The sequence below is a fragment of the Esox lucius genome, chromosome 6 (assembly GCF_011004845.1).
Source record: "Esox lucius isolate fEsoLuc1 chromosome 6, fEsoLuc1.pri, whole genome shotgun sequence".
Taxonomy (NCBI): domain Eukaryota; kingdom Metazoa; phylum Chordata; class Actinopteri; order Esociformes; family Esocidae; genus Esox; species Esox lucius.
In genome coordinates, this window is record NC_047574.1 from 30,673,959 (window position 1) to 30,694,395 (window position 20,437).

At 39.9% G+C, this 20,437-nt stretch overlaps 1 protein-coding gene across 3 annotated transcripts in view; it reads left to right on the forward strand.

Moving 5' to 3' along the window:
• Positions 1-20,437, forward strand: part of oga (O-GlcNAcase) — a 62,142-nt gene that overhangs the window by 5,515 nt on the left and 36,190 nt on the right. For all 3 annotated transcript variants that reach the window (XM_020047395.3, XM_010870293.5, XM_010870292.5), the window contains exons 3-11: positions 3,913-3,964; positions 4,158-4,255; positions 6,100-6,230; positions 8,489-8,660; positions 10,356-10,454; positions 10,645-10,929; positions 11,892-12,050; positions 14,256-14,443; positions 14,577-14,831. In XM_020047395.3, coding sequence (XP_019902954.1) covers positions 3,913-3,964; positions 4,158-4,255; positions 6,100-6,230; positions 8,489-8,660; positions 10,356-10,454; positions 10,645-10,929; positions 11,892-12,050; positions 14,256-14,443; positions 14,577-14,831 — 1,439 coding nt within the window. The remainder of the gene's footprint in view (positions 1-3,912; positions 3,965-4,157; positions 4,256-6,099; positions 6,231-8,488; positions 8,661-10,355; positions 10,455-10,644; positions 10,930-11,891; positions 12,051-14,255; positions 14,444-14,576; positions 14,832-20,437) is intronic.

Sequence of the window (20,437 nt, forward strand, 5' to 3'; positions counted from 1 at the left end):
AAAAAGTAGAATAGAATTATTGCCCTGCAGTATAAAAGATTATTTAACTGCAATGTTCTGTTAGATTTAAGCGTATACACCTAACATCTCAACAACAACACACATTTAAAACAATCTACATAATCCCTCCATCTCGATTAAAAGGTGTAAATAATTGCTTTATTACTTGCCGGCTATAATACCACGCTGACTGACTCAAGAGTAGCCTACTGTACACAAGGCAACATTTATACCGGTAGTAGCGAGGAAGTACGCGTGAGCGGTAACTTTGGTCGTAATACATTGCTGACTGCAAAAATGGTTAGAGAGCTTGGTAGGCTGCTTCTGTTTGGCCTGACATTACTACTTGCAATGTATTCCAGTTATCCTTTAGGTTACAAAAACAGCGCGTTTGTGGGTCTCACAGGAATAAGGGGTTGATTTCAACGCCAGTGCGTAGGTCCAAACAGAGAAGAGTTTTGGGAAAACACGATTGCTTAATTACGAGTCTGGTCCTATTCACTGGCACTGAATTTCAATGCAAGGACTCCTGGCACGGCTCCCAAAGCAGGTCGAGGTGAGTAGAGTCGAACCAGTACCATGCAGCGGAAAAGCGCAAATAGAATTTGTGACACAAGAACAGTGCCTCTTTGTGCATCTGAGCCAGGTGTCCTTGAATTGAAATGGGTTAATTTCAGTTTTTCAAGCAGGGTCTGTAACCATGTTATCCAGATTTAGTTTACTTTTGATTTGCCACCAAAGCTTGTCAATTTAAAAGAGAATTGGAGTTCATTCAATAGATTTTTCTGTTCACTGCAGGGTTTACGTTAGCCAGCAAATGCTGGCTTTTCACCGGTATCAGATGTGCGATATCTCCATTAATGTGTGTCGCGTTGGGGGAGGCGCTACGGCAGTTTTCCAGTGATCAATAATGTAGGGTACAGGGTACTGTCTGCAGTGGATAACCAACCGAGGCGAGCCGTGTAGAGCCGATGCCATATGACACAGGTCGGCTAACACGCTTTGAGTCACTCTTGTCCAATCAAAGGTCCTCAGTGTTTTCACATCACTTTTTGGTATCGCCTCAGCTCGATGGAACGTCGACAAAGCAGGTACTAAAAAAAGTATCTGGTACCAGGTACTATCACAACTTTTGGGCAGTGGAAAAGTGCAAAAGGCGAACCGAGTCGAGCTGGTACCGTGCAGTGGGAAATGCTCCCAAAGCGGGTAGAGTTCAAGGCGAGCCAAGTAGAGCGGGTACCATGCAGTGGAAAAGCACCATAACTCTCAGACTCAACCATAACAACATGCCTTGAAGACATCGGGGATGACATCGGTAAGCAACTGATTTAAGACTCATCCGGGGCGCTTGTGTTTTAGTATTGCACTTGACACAAGCACAGATGTAGGTGACATTGCCCAATTATGCGTTTGCGTCCGCTTCCAGAGTCTAAACGAGTTGTTCAGAGAGGAACTTTAATGTTTACTGCCTCTTCAGGAACAAACACGAGGAGAGGATATTTTGAAAGCCCTTTATACATTTTTTTCCTGATAATAATATTGACTGGTCAAATCTGGCATCTGTGAGCCCTGATGGCATAGGGAAAGGGAAGGGACTCATAGGCCTGATGAAGAAGAAGATATTTCCCAAATTTTTACGTCTCATTGTATCATTCGTCAGGAAGCACTTCTGGCTAACCTCAAAGACTGACTTACAGAATGTGATGCAGCAAGCAGGGTTGCCAGATTTGATTAACCATATAATGCTCAATCACAGTCTAAATACCGCACAATCCACTGAAATCCTGCACAAATAAAAAATTTACACGTACAACAAAAATGTACACGTACAATAAACTGACAAAATATTTATACATTAATATTTCTTTCAGCTTTTTTTTCATATATCTCTTAAACAACTTGAAACCTGCTCAAAACAACCAAACATTCAATCATTTTCAGGATTTTACCCCTTTAAATGCCAGCTTGATTGTTTGAGTTACCTCATTTATTAAATTTTTTTTTTACAAAAATAATATTTTCCATATAATAAATAGTAGAGGCATGGGGCTTTGGTGGTGATTAGAGTCTTGGATATGTCAAAGATTAACATTAGTATATTTTATGTAGTGCCAGATACTTCCTCTGGACACCTTCGTGGACAAAAATGTCCCATTGACTTCCATTAAAAACTATTTTTTTTTATCTCACTGCCATTAGAGTATAAAACCATTTCATTTAGAAGAAAAGTAGTGATATTTGAAATGTTGACTGTATTCCATCCACACACACACACACGGGTGCGCACAAAAACTGTTCTACCAGATTCAACCATTTTCCCATTGTAGGCCAATGGATGAAATTCTTGTATATATATTTTTTTTTTGGTGTGCCCTCTTGTATGTGTGCGCACGCGCGTTTGCGCACATGTTTGCGCATGTGCGCACGTCTGTATATGTGTGTGGGTGTGGGTGTGGGTGTGGGTGTGTGTGTGTGTGGGGGTGTGTGTGTGTGTGTGTGGGGGTGTGGTGGAATACAGTAAACATTTCAAATCACTACTTTTCTTCAAAATGAAATGCTTAAAGTGGTTGTATAGCAAGCATGTTGAAGTGGGGACAGTATAAAATAGAGAGTGAGATAGTAAAGCTGCAGGCAAATGAAACATTGCAAGGTGAACTAAGATCAGGTGTTACCCATTTTTGGAGCCTTGTGTCAAATACAGAGTATCCTCTTCTGAAGCTGTGCGTGCAAAATATGATATCCTTTAGATTGCGTAGAAAGCCAGCATCCTGGAGTCGTCCCTTCACTCTTAATGTTAAGACTGGTGTTTTGTGGGAACTATTTAAAGAATCTGCCAGTTGAGGACTTGTGAGGTGTCAATTTCTTAAACTAGACACTAATCCCAATCTATCTATTCTGGTTAGAGACAGTTTGTTCTGTGAAGGGAATAGTGCACATCGTTAGTGATGGCCAAACAAGGTTTCATTAGCGTTATTTTAGCAGCAGGATATTATGCTGGCAGCACTCAGATTTACTTAATCACAATAAGAGCCATCATTGAAATGTATATGGCAGTGTAGTTATATTGCCTTATATATTTCAATGATGGCCTTTTTGTAAAAGATAATCTGAGCAGGCGTTGCCAGTATAATATCCTGCTGCTAGGAGAACGGTAATGAAGCCTCGTATGGCCATCGCTACACATTGTTGTACACGATCTTCAGTTTCTTGACAATTTCTCACTTGGAATAACCTTCATTTCTCAGAACAAGGCTGATGAGTTTTAGAAGAACGTTCTTTGTTTCTGGTAATTTTGAACCTGTAATCACAGCCATAAACGCTGATGGTGAAGATACTAAAGTAGTCTGAAGAAGGGCAGTTTTATTGCTTCCTTAATCAGCACAACAGCCTTTAGTGGTTCTAACATAATCGCAAAAGGGTTTTCTAATGATGAATTAGCCTTTTAAAAAGATTAACTTGGATTAGCAAACACAATGTGCCATTGGAACAAAGGAGTGATGGTTGCTGATAATGGGCCTCTGCATGCATGTTTAGGTATTCCATAAAAAAATATGCCATTTCCAGCTTGAATAGTCATTTCCAACATATAAAAAAATTATACACTTTCTTTTCTGATCAAGTTGATGTTATTTTAATACAAAAAAATATATATTTAAAAAATTGACATTTCTAAGTGATTCCAAACTTTTAAACGGTAGTGTATGTTGCATTGTAATACAAATACAATTATCTCTGATATCCGGCAGAAATGGAGAGATGGAACATTGAAGAATTGAAAGCCACACTCATCCTGTCTTCAGGGCAAATGCATGGCAGCATAATTTGCACAGCCATGGGAACAGATGGGGTGGAGGGCAAGGAGGTTTGCTTTGTTGTGTGTGTAAAAACGGATTTTTTTTTTGTTTGCAACAGGCTTCTATGGCCGTCCATGGACAATGGAACAAAGGAAAGAACTATTCAGGAGGTAATGTAATTGTTGTTTACACTGTACAGTTGGCTTACATAGAAATAGGTGACTTTGGTCCCGGAGTGATTTTACCTTAAAGACCAAGGCTATATTCATTCCTTTAAACAAAATGTCTGATATTGAAAATGGCTGTTGTCAATATGTTCTGTGATGAACAATCCTGTTAATCACAATGCGTTGTGTTCCCCAGACAGCAGAAATGGGGCTTGAACACGTACCTGTATGCTCCTAAGGACGACTACAAACACAGGATGTTCTGGCGAGAAATGTACTCTGTAGAAGAAGCAGGTGAGCGCGTGTTTGCATTATTCCTGTCACACATATACACAAACATGTAGGGAAGGTGGCAGGTAACCTATCGGTCAGGGCATCTGACCAGTAAGTGAAAGGTGGTGAGATCAAATCCTAGAGCTGACAAGGTAAAAATCTGCTCTGTCCTTGACCAAGGCAATGAACACTAGTTGCTTCAGGATATCTGTCGTTAATGGGTTATCCCCTAACTTCAGGGTTGAGTTTTGCCCCAAATCTAGGGCAATCGCATAATTCTGCCCCCAGAACCAGATTCATGGAAAGAAAGACTGCCTTTCAGGCTTTGTTGTTTTTGCTTGTTTCAATAGGTTGCTCTTCTGATGAAGGAGCGTGCTCCAAACCTTCTGTAGCATTTAGGTTTTACATTTCTAAGGCTCTACACCCCTTCTGTAGTTTAGAATATGTTTGAACCAGGGATGGAAATTAAATTTTTTGTCCACCGGCCACTGTGGCTGGTGGATTTCAAAATCTACCAGCCACTCAATGTTTTTACCAGCCACTTTCTTTTTTTTACCAACAACGTGAAGCGTGTTGACGACATACAGAGCAGTACATTATCAGATTTGTCTCGTCGTAAACTAACCAATCGCGGGACTCCCCATTGTCTGCTTTTCTCCATCGTTCTTTAAAAAATTTTTTTTGACTTTCGCCTCTTTGTCCACTGGCTCCTCCTGAGATGTTTTCTCAGCGGACCTCTTAACGCCTGCAATGTAACGCCACATTTTTTTTTATGTGCGCCGCCTCTTAAGTGTACGTAAGAGGATTAGTGCCAAGCAATAATAAAAAAAAAAATCAAACCATCTCGACAATAAAGTCATTATAATGCGAGATTAAACTCGTTATATTTCGAGAAAAAAAGTCTAAATACAATCTTGAGAATAAACTCATTAAATATCGAGAATAAATCCGTTGTGTTTCGAGAAAAAACTCGTTATATTCCTAGAAAAAAGTCGAAATACAATCTTGAGAATAAACTCATGAAATATCGAGAATAAAAGTTGAAATTAAATGTAGAGAATAACGCATTCGATCAGTGTGCATTGCATAGCCTACTGATAGAGGACATGGCAGAGTTGGATCAATTAGTCAAGCTATATTATAGACTTTCTTTCAGTAACAAAGAAATACTATCAACTATTAGCTAATTATGACAGAATTATAATTACCATACGAATTTAAAAGAGAATTTGCAAGCGGCTAGGTCTTTTTAGAAGAAAAAATCTGTCCAATTTGCGCGATGTACTCGCTTTTGTCCAACATGAATTGACAACCAGTGGACAAATTGCAAGGTTATCGCTGGCTTCACCTACGCGCGATTCATCAAGGTTTCGTGGTTTCCCAGGATACCATAAGAAGGATTATTAAACTTTATTCTTGATATTTTTTGAGTTTATTCTCAAGATTGTATTTCGACTTTTTTCTCAAAATGTAACAAGTTTAATCTCGCATTATAATAACTTTAATGTCGAGATGGTTTTATTTTTTTTATTATTGCTTGGCACTAATCCTCTTCCGTAAAAGTGTCCGGGTGAAACAGTATGCTATTTTTATTTACCCGCCACGGTGGCCGATAGGTGAAGCGAGTTTACCCGCCACAACACAAAATCACCCGCATTTGGCTTGTGGCGGGTGCTAATTTCCATCCCTGGTTTGAACAATTGGTTACACTCCAACCAAGTAATAAATGACATATGCCTAACATTTAACATTATGTTCCCCTTTTTTGAATGGTTTTGCAGGCTTATTTCCTATCAATCCTGAGTGTGCAAATGTATGTAACATTGGTGGGAAATGGTTGTATTTATTATGCATCTCTCTCTTAGAACAACTGATGACCCTGATCAGTGCTGCAAAGGAGTATGGGATTGAGTTTATCTATGCCATCTCCCCAGGCCTTGACATAACCTTTTCAAACCAGAAAGAAGTGTCAGCACTCAAGAGGAAACTGGATCAGGTAACATGAACCTTAAAAAAAAAAATGAATGCTTCTTTCCTCCCTCGTCCTGCAGATGACCCACTGAAACCAATGCCAATTTACTGATGAGCTTTTCTTTTGTTTCTCATGTGGGGTATCCGTTTTGGGGGAATTCAGGAAAGTTCTGTATCTGTACTTCATTTATATTCCATTAGAAAAAGCAAGGAGCAAGTATCTGTTTAAATTATTTCTCTTTTTTGATTTTATCCCGTTCAGTGTTTCCCTTTTTCCCCCCAACAGTGGGGGGCGGGGGTTATGGGCCGACATGCCAGCATCAATGACACAAAAGTGAAATGCTAAAACATTCTCACTGTACAACAGTCTCTCTTGCTTGACAGTACTGTCTTAACATCATTCCCTAATAATAACCTAAGTACTCACTCTCAATTAAACATTATCTAAAACTGTTCATGAATCGCCTCCCAGACACATAATAAAAGCCACTAGCTACTAATTAATGAGGCAATGTGAATTCCAGGTTCAGTATAGTGTGTTGCATTGGGAGTTAAAGAGGGGGTAGAAAATATAGTTTTGCTGGATTTCGCAAACCCTCCTGAGTTTTTTGTACAATACATTCACTGTGACACTGAATAGTTTTTCCACAAAAATGATCCCTTGTGCATTTGTGGGTGGATGGAAAATTTTGTGTGGTTGTATTTATAACTCAATCTGTCTCCAAAGCTAATTAGCACAAGCAAATTAACAACAATAACATAAAAATAGGATTTTTTTAATGTAAAATATGTTGTCTACATTAACTTAACTTTTAACCGTTTCTCAGTGTGTTCCACCTTATAATATTTTTTAACTAAGTATTATTGCCGGACTCTGTCTCTTATTGAGTTATTTAACAAACTATTTAACAAAGTACCCATTGTTAAATAGCATAGTGGTTAGAGAATAATTATTCCTAGGAAATTAGTAAATACTAGTAAGCCTATTACTGGTTAAAAAGCTGTTAAAATGGCCAGTGGCAAAAGCCATACGGTTCATAGACGCTATGGTGGTTGTTAAACTTAATAAGAAACGTTAGTCAGTTTAACTATATCAATGTCATTCATGAATGGCCAATTAACTGTTAAAACGGCCAGTGGCAAAAGAGGATTTGTTGAGGATGGACACAAGGCTATACTGACACCTGGCAAATGTACAGCTCCGTGGTGTAGTGGTTAACGAGAAAGCCCTTTGTTAGGGTGACCTGGGATCGAATCTTGAGAGGGCAACACTTTCTATTGCAGGCTGGCTGAATTAGGCTTGCCTGGTTTCTTGTTTAAATAGTAATTTTGTTTCACTTATACTTTTTCCTTTGAAAATGTACATTACACACTGTATAGCCACACCAGACTTTTATTTTGACGGTGAAATACGAAAACCAGAGGTCTTACTATTGCTGACAAATCTCTAACGTTTCCAGCATGACGCTCATCAATTGTAGCCGATTGTAACTATCGAGTTGTGACGGTTGGTTAGCTAGTTAGCTTACCTTTGGTTGTCGCTCAGACGATGGCTACCTGCATTATATCTATGTGACAGCCACTTACTGACAGTTCAACACAAACGTGCGTGTGCACAGATACAGCCAGTTACATTTCTCTGACCTCACTCGCTAGCTTGTAGTGATGGAAAGTTTGACTCTTTACTGACTTTGGTCTTTTCGAGTTGTTCAATTAAGAGTTTGAATCTGTCGTCATTTCGTTCATTTCAGTTTTAATGCCAGTAGCCCCCCGTGGCGAACGAATGCTCATTATTCAATTGAACAATAAAAATGTATGACTCAGTCGTTCACCTTTTCTACTTAAGTAAATGGTCAGTGTAGCCTATGATTTCAACTATGTTTATCATTACAATCAAAAATCGGCTACTACATTAATTATTGTAGGCCAACCATGCATCCAATTATCTGTTACAAGTATGTAAAATACCATGGAGCACTGAGCTGGAGACCAGCGTATTCAGTGGTTGCCTTGTGAATCCTGTGTCACAAAAAAGATTTGTTCAAAAATAATGAGTTGTTCCCGGACTGCACATCACTACTAGCTTGATACTCTGAACGTCGGGTGCAGGATGTTGTTGCTCTGCTCTGATGCTTGTGCGATGGTAAACTGCGCCCAGCTTGGTAAAAAAAAAAACTGTGGAAATCTGCATCTTTGTTGAAAAAGATTGCCCCGGCACCCTTGACTGTCTGCAGTCAGGCATTTGCCCGTGAGTTTTAACACGACGTGAATGTGATTCCTCAGGTGACTCATTTCGGATGCAAGTCATTTGCTTTACTGTTCGATGACATCGACCACAACATGTGTCCTGCCGACAAGGAGGTGTTCAGCTCCTTCGCCCATGCCCAGGTGTCAATCACTAACGAGATCTTCCAGTACCTGGGAGAGCCTGAGACCTTCCTCTTCTGCCCCACAGGTAACATGCACACCATTTTGGCATTCTTATTAGACAATTATACATAATACGCATTTCTTATTAGACAATTTAAGATTGTATCTCAATATACATGTGCATCTAAAAAAATATATAATATCCTGGAAAAATTATTCCCCCCCCATAATTTAAATCAAAAGGTGACACCTTCATATCCTAGATTAACAAAGTGAAACATTTCAAGCCTTTTTTGTTTCAATCTTGATTATAGCTTACAGCTCATGGAAATACAAATTCAGTATCTGAAAATATTACCAAAAAAATGACAGTACAGAAATGTTGACCTGAGAAGAGCTCTAATCAGCTAATCAACTCCCTGGGCATTCAGTACACATAACCACAATCATGGGGAAGACTTTTGACAGTTGTCCTGAAGACACTCATTGAGGAGGGTCACAGAAGGTCAATGCTGAAAGGGCTGGCTGTTCGCAGAGTGCTGTATCAAAGCATATTAATGGAAAGTTGACTGGAAAGGAAAGTCTGGTCGGAAAAGGTGCACAAGCAACAGGGATGACGGCAGCCTTGAGAGGATTGTCATGCAAAGCTGATTCAAGAACTCGGGGGAGCTTCACAAGGAGTGCACTGAGGCTGGAGTCAGTGCATCAAGAGCCACCACGCACAGACGTGTCCAGGAAATGGGCTACAAGTGTCGCATTCCTAGTGTCAAGCCACTCCTGAATCAGAGACAATGTCAGAAGCGTCTTATTTATGCGAAGGAGAAAAAGAACTGGACTGTTGCTCAGTGGTCCAAAATCCTCTCTTCAGATGACACTAAGTTTTGCATTTCATTTGGATATCAAGGTCCCAGAGTCTGGAGGAGTGGAGAGGCACAAAATCCAAGGTGCTTGAAGTCCAGTTTGTTTTCACGGTCACGATGTAGGGATGCCGTGTCATCTGCTGGTGTTAGTCCACTGTGTTTTATAAAATCTAGAGTCAATGCCGCCGTCTTCCAGGAGATTTTATTCCATCTGCTGACAAGCTTTATGGAGATACTGATTTCCTTTTCCAGCATGTCTTGGCACTGACTTGGCACTGCCAATGGTATTACTGTGCTTGATTGGCCAGCCAACTCGCCTGACCTGAACCCCACAGAGAATCTATGGGGTATTGTGAAGAGGTAAATGAGACACCAGACCCAACAACACAGAGGAGCTGAAGGCCGCTGTCAAAGCAAGCTGAGCTTCCATAACACCTCAGCAGTGCCACAGGCTGATTGCCACGCCACATTGATGCAGTAATTCGTGCAAAAAGAGTGCCAACCAAGTATTGAGTGCATAAATGAACATGCTTCGGCAACGTTTGCATGTGTTTGGGTTAATTCGCTGATTAGAGCTCTTCTCGGGTCGACATTTCTGTATTATACATTTTTTATTATAGTATTTTGAGATACTGTTTTTATTCTTCAAGATTGAAACAAAAAAGGCTTGTGTAATGAATCTGGAATATATGAAGTTGTCACCTTTTGCTTTTACAGGAAAAAAAGTAATTTTTCCATGATATTACATTTTTTAAAAGCACCTGTATTTCTAATCTGTTTTGGGGCAGCTTCTTTCATAATGGAAGCACAAAAGCTTGACAAGTTATCTTTGTATCCACATGCCCTGTATGTTGTTATTGATTTTAAGTTGAAGGGAAATCTAGGTTTCATGTGTTATTAATTTTTTTTTAATTTACCAGAATACTGTGGAACATTCTGCTACCCAAGCGTGGCCCAGTCCCCCTACTTGCACACAGTGGGCGAGAAGCTGCTGCCTGGTGTTGAAGTGCTGTGGACAGGTACACCAGGTCCACTTTTTGTTTTAATTTAATGTAGTTTCCGCCATTTATGTTTCATTGGGTACAAAATGTCTGGGTAGTTTTTGAGAGGGCATTGGGTTGGATTTTAACTCTTCATAATCATTAGATAAATTAATTAACAGGCTGTTTACCATCTTGTAATATACTTTATCTACATCCATGTCTCCAGGTCCTAAGGTTGTATCCAAAGACATCACAGTGGAGTCCATAGAGGAGGTCTCTAAAATCCTGAAGAGAGCTCCGGTAATCTGGGACAACATCCATGCCAACGACTATGACCAGAAGCGCCTTTTCCTAGGGCCGTACAAGGGGCGCTCCACAGAGCTCATCCCCCGCCTTAAGGGTGTTCTCACCAACCCCAACTGTGAGTTTGAGTCCAACTTTGTGGCTATCCACACCCTGGCCACTTGGTACAAGTCCAACATGAACGGCGTGCGCAAGGATGTCGCCATGAGTAAGTTTTACATTTAATCCCCAAGGGGTACTTCTTAATAAGTTATGTAAAATTTGTATTTTTGTACCGTAAAAACAACATAGTCATTGTTAATGGTAAGTCTGACTCAGATGGACTTTATTTATTCACTTATTCACTCACTCATTCACATAAAGAATGCATTTACACATGCTTTCTTTACACATAAAGAAAGCACCCCAACATTGTATTCAACAGGGACAAGAAATTAGCATTTTATCTTTGTGTTGCCTTCACATCCATTCAACTGTTTTAATTTGATCTGGGTCCAATGTAAAACTGATTGCAGTTAGAATCAAAATCTAATCTGGGTTCTGAGAGTAATTGTGTGAATACAATCATAATGATTTTGCCTAACAGGGCCATTTCATTAAGCAGGATTATTCAGCTTCAACTCTGAAGTGAAACATTGAAGTGTTTGTTTGGTTTGTTTGTTGTTGTTTGTTGTATTTGTAGAATTGTGTGAAGTTTGTTTGAGATCAAGTTTGTAGGCTCGAGATTGTGTGTTTGAGTCTGTAACAACATGAACAATAGACTATTGAATGCTGCAATAAATAATTTAATTACTCTCTCCCTTGACGACCGGGTAAGCGATCATTATATGAACTATACGACACTATACGAACGGCTGAATTTTTTTACGTATTTCTAGTAAGAGTAGCTACATGATCTTAAGTGAACAGCGCTGTACGGAGTTACCCCAAATGACCGCCAATGTCTTGTCTGTCTTTTTTCTTATTTTTTTCAAGATGCTACAAAAAGATGATATGAACTTGACAGGGGATAAACTTGTCCAGTTGAATTATGCAGCTTTCAGTTTAACCCAGACACGTTAGGCAGCCCAGTATTCAAACTGGCCTGTACATGACACGTTTGTAATGGTTATCCATGTCTCTTCCTCCTTCCCCCTTTCCCTCTGTTCTCATCCCTCCCCCAAATGTCAGCGGATGGAGAGGACAGTACCGTGTCCATCCAGATTAAGCTGGAGAACGAGGGCAGCGATGAAGAGTTGGAGACAGACATGCTGTACAGCCCTCAGTTGGCCCTGAAACTGGCCCTGACTGAGTGGCTTGGGGAGTTTGTGGTGCCTCACCACTATAACAGTAATCACCACCCCTTACCTATCATCTCTCATATGACACACAGAATGCATATTTCCTTACTATCCTGTCATTTTAAGCAATGGTAATTGCCTTAAATTCGTCCTGGCTTTAATCCCTTAATGGCAGCTTTTCTTTGTCATTAAAACTACAGGGTCCAACACAGACTGTATTTTTACTGGGCCAAACTGAATAAAAAAAAAAAACATAATATAATTGTATTTTACAGATATACAGGTGCTGGTCATTAAAATTAGAATATCATCAAAAAGTTGATTTATATCAGTAATTCCATTCAAAAAGTGAAACTTTTATATTATATTAATTCATTGCACACACACTGATATATTTCAAATGTTTATTTCTTTTAATTGTGATGATTATAACTGACAACTAATGAAAATCCCAAATTCAGTATCTCAGAAAATTAGAATATTACTTAATACCAATACACAAAAAAGATTTTTGGAAATGTTAGCCAACTGAAAGTATGAACATGAAAAGTATGAGCATGTACAGCACTCAATAAAGTTGGTCAGCAGCAGGAAGTGGTCTAAAACTTCCTGGTAGACGGCTGCGTTGACCTTGGACCTCAGAAAACACAGTGGACCAACACCAGCAGATGACATGGCACCCCAAACCATCATTGAATGTGGAAACTTTACACTGGACTTCAAGCAACGTGGATTCTGTGCCTCTCCTCTCTTCCTCCAGACTCAGGGACCTTGATTTCCAAAGGAAATGCAAAATGTACTTTCATCAGAGAACATAACTCAGCAGTCCAGTCCAGCTGAAACCCATGTCTTGCATACGTCTGTGCGTGGTGGTTCTTGAAGCACTGACTCCAGCTGCAGTCCACTCTTTGTGAATCTCCCCCACATTTTTGAATGGGTTTTGTTTCACAATCTTCTCCAGGGTGTGGTTATCCCCATTGCATGTACACTTTTTTCTACCACATCTTTTCCTTCCCTTCGCCTCTCTATTAATGTGCTTGGACACAGAGCTCTGTGAACAGCCAGCCTATTTAGCTATGACCTTTTGTGTCTTGCCCTCCTTGTGCAAGGTGTCAATGGTCGTCTTATGGACAGCTGTCAAGTCAGCAGTCTTCCCCATGATTGTGTAGCCTACAGAACTAGACTGGGAGACCATTTAAAGGCCTTTGCAGGTGTTTTGAGTTAATTAGCTGATTAGAGTGTGGCACCAGGTGTATTCAATATTGAACCTTTTCACAATCTTCAAATTTTCTGAGACACTGAATTTGGGTTTTTCATTAGTTGTCCGTAATAATCATCGACATGTAAAGAAATAAACACTTGAAATATATCAGTCTGTGTGGAATGAATGTATACATTATACAACTTTAACTTTTTGAATGGAATTACTGAAATAAATCAACTTTTTGATGATATTCTAATTTTATGACCAGCACCTGTATTGTATATAAATATCATATCATCTGGATTTTGATTTATACCACAGATTTGCATGTAATATGAGACATGAGAACTGAAACAAGCAGTTGCTGTTTACATAATGACACAATGCACATCATTACTTTTTAATAAATGGTTATCAAAATATTAGCTACTATAAATGTCATTATCTTTTCATGAAGATGCTGGCTTATCCGCTCTGACACAAAAGCATGAAAATAAAAGAATTTAGTTAATATATTTATGGTAACAAAAATATGCCGCAATACAGTTGGCCTACTTGCACTAGCTGTTTGACTGGCTCCTTGTGTCACTGCTAGCAATTATCGCATTTGCTTTGCCTCATAGCCTGCGATACCACATTTGGGTGCTGCTCTAGAATGCACAATGAATTATGATTGGTCAAAACAGATGAGCCAGCGAATTCTATTGGTCAAAAAGAGGACACCGGTACTGTACCACACGGGATGGGGGGAGAGAAGCCCCATGGATGCATTTTAATGTGAGAACAAGCGAAAACCGAAGCGGTAAGAGTGACAAAGATGAAACGCAAACGTTTTAATACAATACTATGAATTTAAATGGGGAAATTGAGTACTGGCCCACTGACCGTCTTTTGACTACTTGCCTGACATTAGGTCTTACTGGTCCTGGGCCAACGGGCCATTGTTGAACCCTAAACTAGCCATGTTTTTTTTTAATCTACCACTTGTTTTAAAAGCCTGTCCCTCTTTGCTTATGTTTTTCCTTTCCCTTGCTTCGTTTTGCTTTTCAGGTCGCCAGGTACCCCACAGTGGTGCCAAGAGTTCAGCTATTGACATGGCAACCCTGGGCACCTCCTCGCTTTGCTCCTCCACAACGGTCACCACCGTTTTTCAACAGCCCATTATGGCCCCTTCAGGTGCCCCTGACCCCAACAACCACCCCATGGTCAAGAGATTGCAGCAACAGGAGGTAGAGGAGGTAAATTACAGAATGAAATTTGATCAATGGAGTTGAGTTGATTTTTTGGGTGGAAACTGGAAATTCTTCCCCTCAAGATCACCTACACAGTGGTACGTTAACAGGTTTCCTAAATGTTTTCAATGCTGTCCAGGTGGATGTGGGGAAGAAAGAATTTGATGATGAGCCCATGGAGATGGTGGTTGAGAAACCAGACGAGACGGACACAGAAGCTGAGTCTGTGGCAGAGGCTGATACGGAGACCAAGACCTGCCTGGCCCACTTAGACAAGATGGCTGAGGACATGAAGCCCATGGACACAGACAGGGAGGTACAGATTCCTGAGCCAAAGTGTCCTGAAGAAGACATTGACATGGCCCCAATGCAGACAGACGAACAGCTCAAACAGGTTAGTCGTTTGTGTTCAACTGTCAGAACTGGGTTTAAATTACATCTTGATTACAATATTTGTCATTGAAATACTAGAGTTTCGTAGTTGAAAGGGATGATTTTCCCTCTTTTATTCTGCATTTTACCTTGGGATTTTGGGTTAGTTGTTGTGAGTTGCAAATCCCAATTAAATTAGAATACTTCTCTGGAGAAAGCTTACCTTGATGTTTTTGCTGTTGGTGATTTATACAAATAAGAACTTCTCAGAGTCTGGTATAACAATTGATTATTTCAAGTTTAATTACATGGATCCACGGGAACAAGGCTTTGGGACAAATCTTTATATGTCTGTGAGTGGCCCAGCCTGAGCCAAAACCTGAACCCCTTTGACCATCTGTGAGGAGACCTGAAAATGGCAGTTCTGTCGCTGCCCATACAATATGAGACCTTTCGAGGCCGCAAGTAAGAATGGGAGAAACTATCCAAAGACAGGTGTGCAAAGCTGGTCGAGGTATGCACAAAAAGACTCAATGCTGTGATAGCTGACACTGCAAGGTACTGAGTAAAGGGTCTGAATACTTATGTACATGAGATATGAATGTTTTTTTTTTTTTATTATAAATTGGCACAAATTACTGTGATGGTAATTCCATGTATCGACACTCGGAGTAAGGGACACAGAGACAAAGTTCTCTTTGTACATTATTTTATTAATTATTATGCACAGAGACTATTATGAGAGACGCGTCAACCGCTTACACAAACATAATCGTCTGAGGAGCCTCTAACTAATATAGCTCATTCAACCGTATATATCACATAGGAAAAAGGGGTGTGGTAAGATGCTGCCATCTGTCTAAACACCTTTCCCTTTGTTCTATCACACAAGTCAAATGCTATCTTCCCCCATCTTATCCTTCCTGCCATAATGTTTACTGTAGTGTTTACCCAAAGGGGCCAACTGGCCTTACTGCCCCCTGTTGTATCTTCTCCTATCCTGTCCTAAAACCCATTGATCTCCATCTGGACAGACAATAGATGTCCCCTATGCAAATACCAGATCCCCCACATTCCTGTACCTATCTTAACAGTGGGACTCAGTCCTTTACTCAGTGAGAATACATTGTATAAAGAAATTTCCACAACATTACCTAACTTGATTTTCACTTTGTCATGATTGGGCATTGTGTGAAAACGTAAATGTAATCAATTACATGACTAGATACTTTCCGAAGGCACTGTAAGTGTGGTAAAGGTTAGCAAGCAAGTTTATTTAAATGGCACAATTTATACATAGGTGCAATTCAGTGTGTTTTACAAAGAAAAAGAAACAAGAAACCAGGCAAGCCTAGTTCAGCCGGTCCGCAATAGAAAGTGGTAATCGTGCCTGTCCTCTTGAGATTCTAACCCAGGTTGCCTATGTGAAAGGCTGTGTCGTTAACCACTACACCACATAGCTGTACATTTGCTGGGTGAAATTATATAATTTTGTCACGCATTAACATCACACCAAGTTTGAATATTTCATTAGACACCATTAACCATTGTGTTAACCTGAGTAAATTTTCTTAAGTTTACCTCCACCACAAATAGCATCTATGAACTGTATGACTTTTGCCACTGGCTGTTTTTACTGCTTATTAGCCATTTGTGAATGACATTGATACAATAACTACTGTATCAGTATAGGTGACGATAAATAACTTTTAGTCAAGTGAAAAGACGAGAGAATGGTGTAGCCAGCAAAGTATTTGTCTATCCTCAACTGTTTTATTTTATACTTCCTATAACGTAGCTACATAAGGTTGTAGCCAGCGAAGTTTTTGTCTTGAACAAATCCTCAGGCATAATGGCCCTCATTTATCAAAAGTGCGTACACCAAATTTCCAGCGTACACCCAAAACCACGGTGACTTTGTGATTTATCAATATGGACGTTGGCGTTCGGCACTCTCAAATCCTACGCCAGCTCAGGAGGTGGTGTACGCACGTTTTGAGTTAGTGCGGAAATGCGCAGAAAAACATATCCTAACGCACTGACAAACTAAAAGATGTTATGACCCACTGTAAAAAAAACTTCTGTGTTTATTTTTGTGCAACATGGACTTCAGTGTTTAATTTGTGTGACTTTACCAAAGCATTTGATTTATATGTATTCCTTCAGATGCGAGCCTGTGCGCTTTACATGACGTTTCAGGGTTAGGCCCGGCAGTTGCGCACGGACTGGGTTCAGTAATAAAAGGCTTTTAATGACCAAAATATAATTCAGACTGACAAAATAATAAAAATTACATTCTTCTTCTTTTAAATAATAATAATAATAATAGAAATAATAATAATAACAACATTCTTCTGCTAAATAACAATAAAGGTCATTAATAATAAATATCATAAAATAATAAGACGAATATTACAAATTGTCATGCAATTATTAATGTGAATGAATGGTACTCCACATCACATCATCTTTTATTCCGCTTTTTAAACTGCCAAATGAAACTATTTTATTTCTTTCTACCTCCCTGGTGATCGTCTCAATCTCCACGTCAGAGAAGTTTATCTTTTTTGCCTTCTTCCGTGTGTCCATGGCGTAAAATGAGGGCGTGGGCGAAGCGGAGACTTGAATATATAGGGGCGTGTTATTCTAATGACGGTCGTTTTCAGCCGCAGCATTTATCAAGGGCAGGTATTGCGTACACCTGGATTTTAAAGGTACACACAGCTTCATAAATCAGGCGTTGAGAGGAGTGTAAGCAAAATCTTACGCCAACATATACGCCCGTTTCTACGCAAGAATGATAAATGAGGGCCAATGTGTTTTGACAGTAACAGGAGTCGAACATGGGACCTGTTGTTCCGAAGGCCGCGTCTCTAACCACTATGGTAGTCCAGTCCCATCTGTCGGTCAGTCAGTCAGTCAGTGACATTTGCTCTTCTAGTCCGCTCTTCTAGTCCGCTTACATCGTCCGGCAAACATAAAAGAGTACAATAGCATAAAAACAAATACTCAAATGCAAACATCAGAACAAGATTATAATAAGAAAACATAGAATAAGAAAATACAAACCCGATTCCAAAAAAGCTACAGGTGAAAAATTGTGGAGCAATATCAGAAAGGAGTTTCTTAGAGAAAAATTGCAAAGAGTTTGAAGTTATCACCATCTACAGTGCATAATATCATCCAAAGATTCAGAGAATCTGGAACAATCTCTGTGCGTAAGGTTCAAGGAAACTATACTGAAACCATACTGGATGCCCGTGATCTTTGGGCCCTCAGACAGCACTGCATCACACACAGGAATGATACTGTAATGGAAATCACAACATGGGCTCAGGAATACTTCCAGAAAACAATGTCGGTGAACACAATCCACGGTGCCATTCGCCGTTGCCGGCTAAAACTCTATAGGTAAAAAAAGAAGCCGTATCTAAACAGGATCCAGAAGCGCAGGCGTTTTCCTGGGCCAGGGATCATTTACAATGGACTGTGGCAAAGTGGAAAAGTGTTCTGTGGTCGGACAAATACAAATTTGAAGTTAATTTTGCAAAACTGGGACGCCATGTCATCCGGACTTAAGAGGACAAGGACAACCCAAGTTGTTATCAGCGCTCAGTTCAGAAGCCTGCATCTCTGATGGTATGGGGTTGCATGAGTGCGTGTGGCAAGGGCAGCCTACACATCTGGAAAGGCACCATCAATGCTGACCGTTATATCCAAGTTCTAGAACAACATACGTCGTCCCATCCAGACGTCGTCTCTTTCAGGGAAGACCTTGCATTTTCCAACATGACAATGCCAGACCACATACTGCATCAATTACAATGTCATGGCTGCATAGAAGAAGGATCCGGGTACTGAAATGGCCAGCCTGCAGTCCAGATCTTTCACCCATAGAAAACATTTGGCGCATCATAAAGAGAAAGGTGCGACAAAGAAGACCAAAGACAGTTGAGCAACTAGAAGCCTGTATTAGATAAGAATGGGACAACATTCCTATCCATAAACTTGAGCAATTTGTCTCCTCAGTCCCCAGACGTTTGCAGTCTGTTATAAAAAGAAGAGGGGATGCCACACAGTGGTAAACATGGCGTTGTCCCAACTTTTTTGAGATGTGTTGATGCCAGGAAATTTAAAATCAACTTATTTTTCCCTTAAAGTGATACATTTTCTCAGTTTAAACATTTGATATGTCATCTATGTTGTATTCTGAATAAAATATTATTTGAAACTTCCACATCGTGGCATTCTGTTTTTATTCACAATTGTACAGTGTCCCAACTTTTTTGGAATCGGGTTTGTAGAAATAGCATAAATACAGGATAAAAACATAGGAAGCTATAAAAGCTGTAAGGCTAAACAGTGCAGTTAAGTTTAAGTGTTCAGTCATAGGTGTGTGAAAGGAGAATGGTTTTAAACTGGATTTAAAAATGTATAAGTACATTGTTGCAGTTTTCTATGTATTAAGAGCAAAGTTACTGCTCATGCATGCTTCTTTGCTATCACTATGGGCGGGCCAGTACCATGCAGTGGAAAAGCTCCATAAGAGCCCTGCTCTGTTTATATTCTTCAAACATATCAGAAATGTATTCAGGGCCTAAACCGTTCAGTGATTTATAAACTAAAACCACCACATTAAGATGTATTCTATAACTGCCTGGAAGCCATTGCAATGATTTAAGAACCAGAGTGATGTGCTCTGTTCTCTTGGTCCTGGTTAACATTCTAGCAGCAGCATTCTGAATGAGCTGCAGCTTTTTTACAGTCTTTTTGTGGAGTCCAGTTAAGAGGCCATTACAGTAGTCAACCCTACTAGAAATTAAAGCATGGATGAGCTTCTATTAGTCTTTCTGGGACAGCAAGCCTTTGATTCTTGCTATATTTTTAAGATGATAGATTGTTGTTTTGGTGACTGCTTTGATATAACTGTTAAATGTGAGGTCTGTGTCTATCAGAACACCTATATTACTCACTTACACAGAGAATCCAGTGGTTTACTAACACTAGTTCTTTCATTTTTGTTGCCAAACGCAATACTTTCTGTTTTATCTTGGTTTAATTCTAGGCAATTTTGGTAAGGTTAGTAAACACATTCTCCTGCCAACAGCCATTATTGAGCTAGAGTGTGGTAAGACAATGCACACATGTCCAACTTCCACTCGGCCCCCATGGGTGGCACTTAGCCAAATTATGTTTTGCGTTTTAATGAGCCCCTCCAGTCACAGGATCATCCATCTGAAATCTACTGCCAGCTGATATAGTCCCACTTTAGAAACCAGTCATAAGGTTGGAATAAACAAAAAAGAGAAGCCTATTTCTGCTCGCCCACAGGTGGAAGTGACTGTGGTGAGTTGGTGAAGGGGCTTGAGCAGTTATTTATGGGTCATATCTAGATAGCTAGTAGACATAGACTATCATCCAAAGGTTTGGGACCACTTAGAAATGTCCAAAGTTTTGGCGATTAAAATAACATCAAATTGACCAGAAAAGCAGTGTAGAATTTTTGACTTCTTACTGAAAACAGCTTATTTTTCGTGGAATATCTACATAGGCGTACAGAGGCCCATTATCAACAATCACCAGTCTTATGTAGGGCTGGGAACTGTGAGGGACCTCACGATACAATAG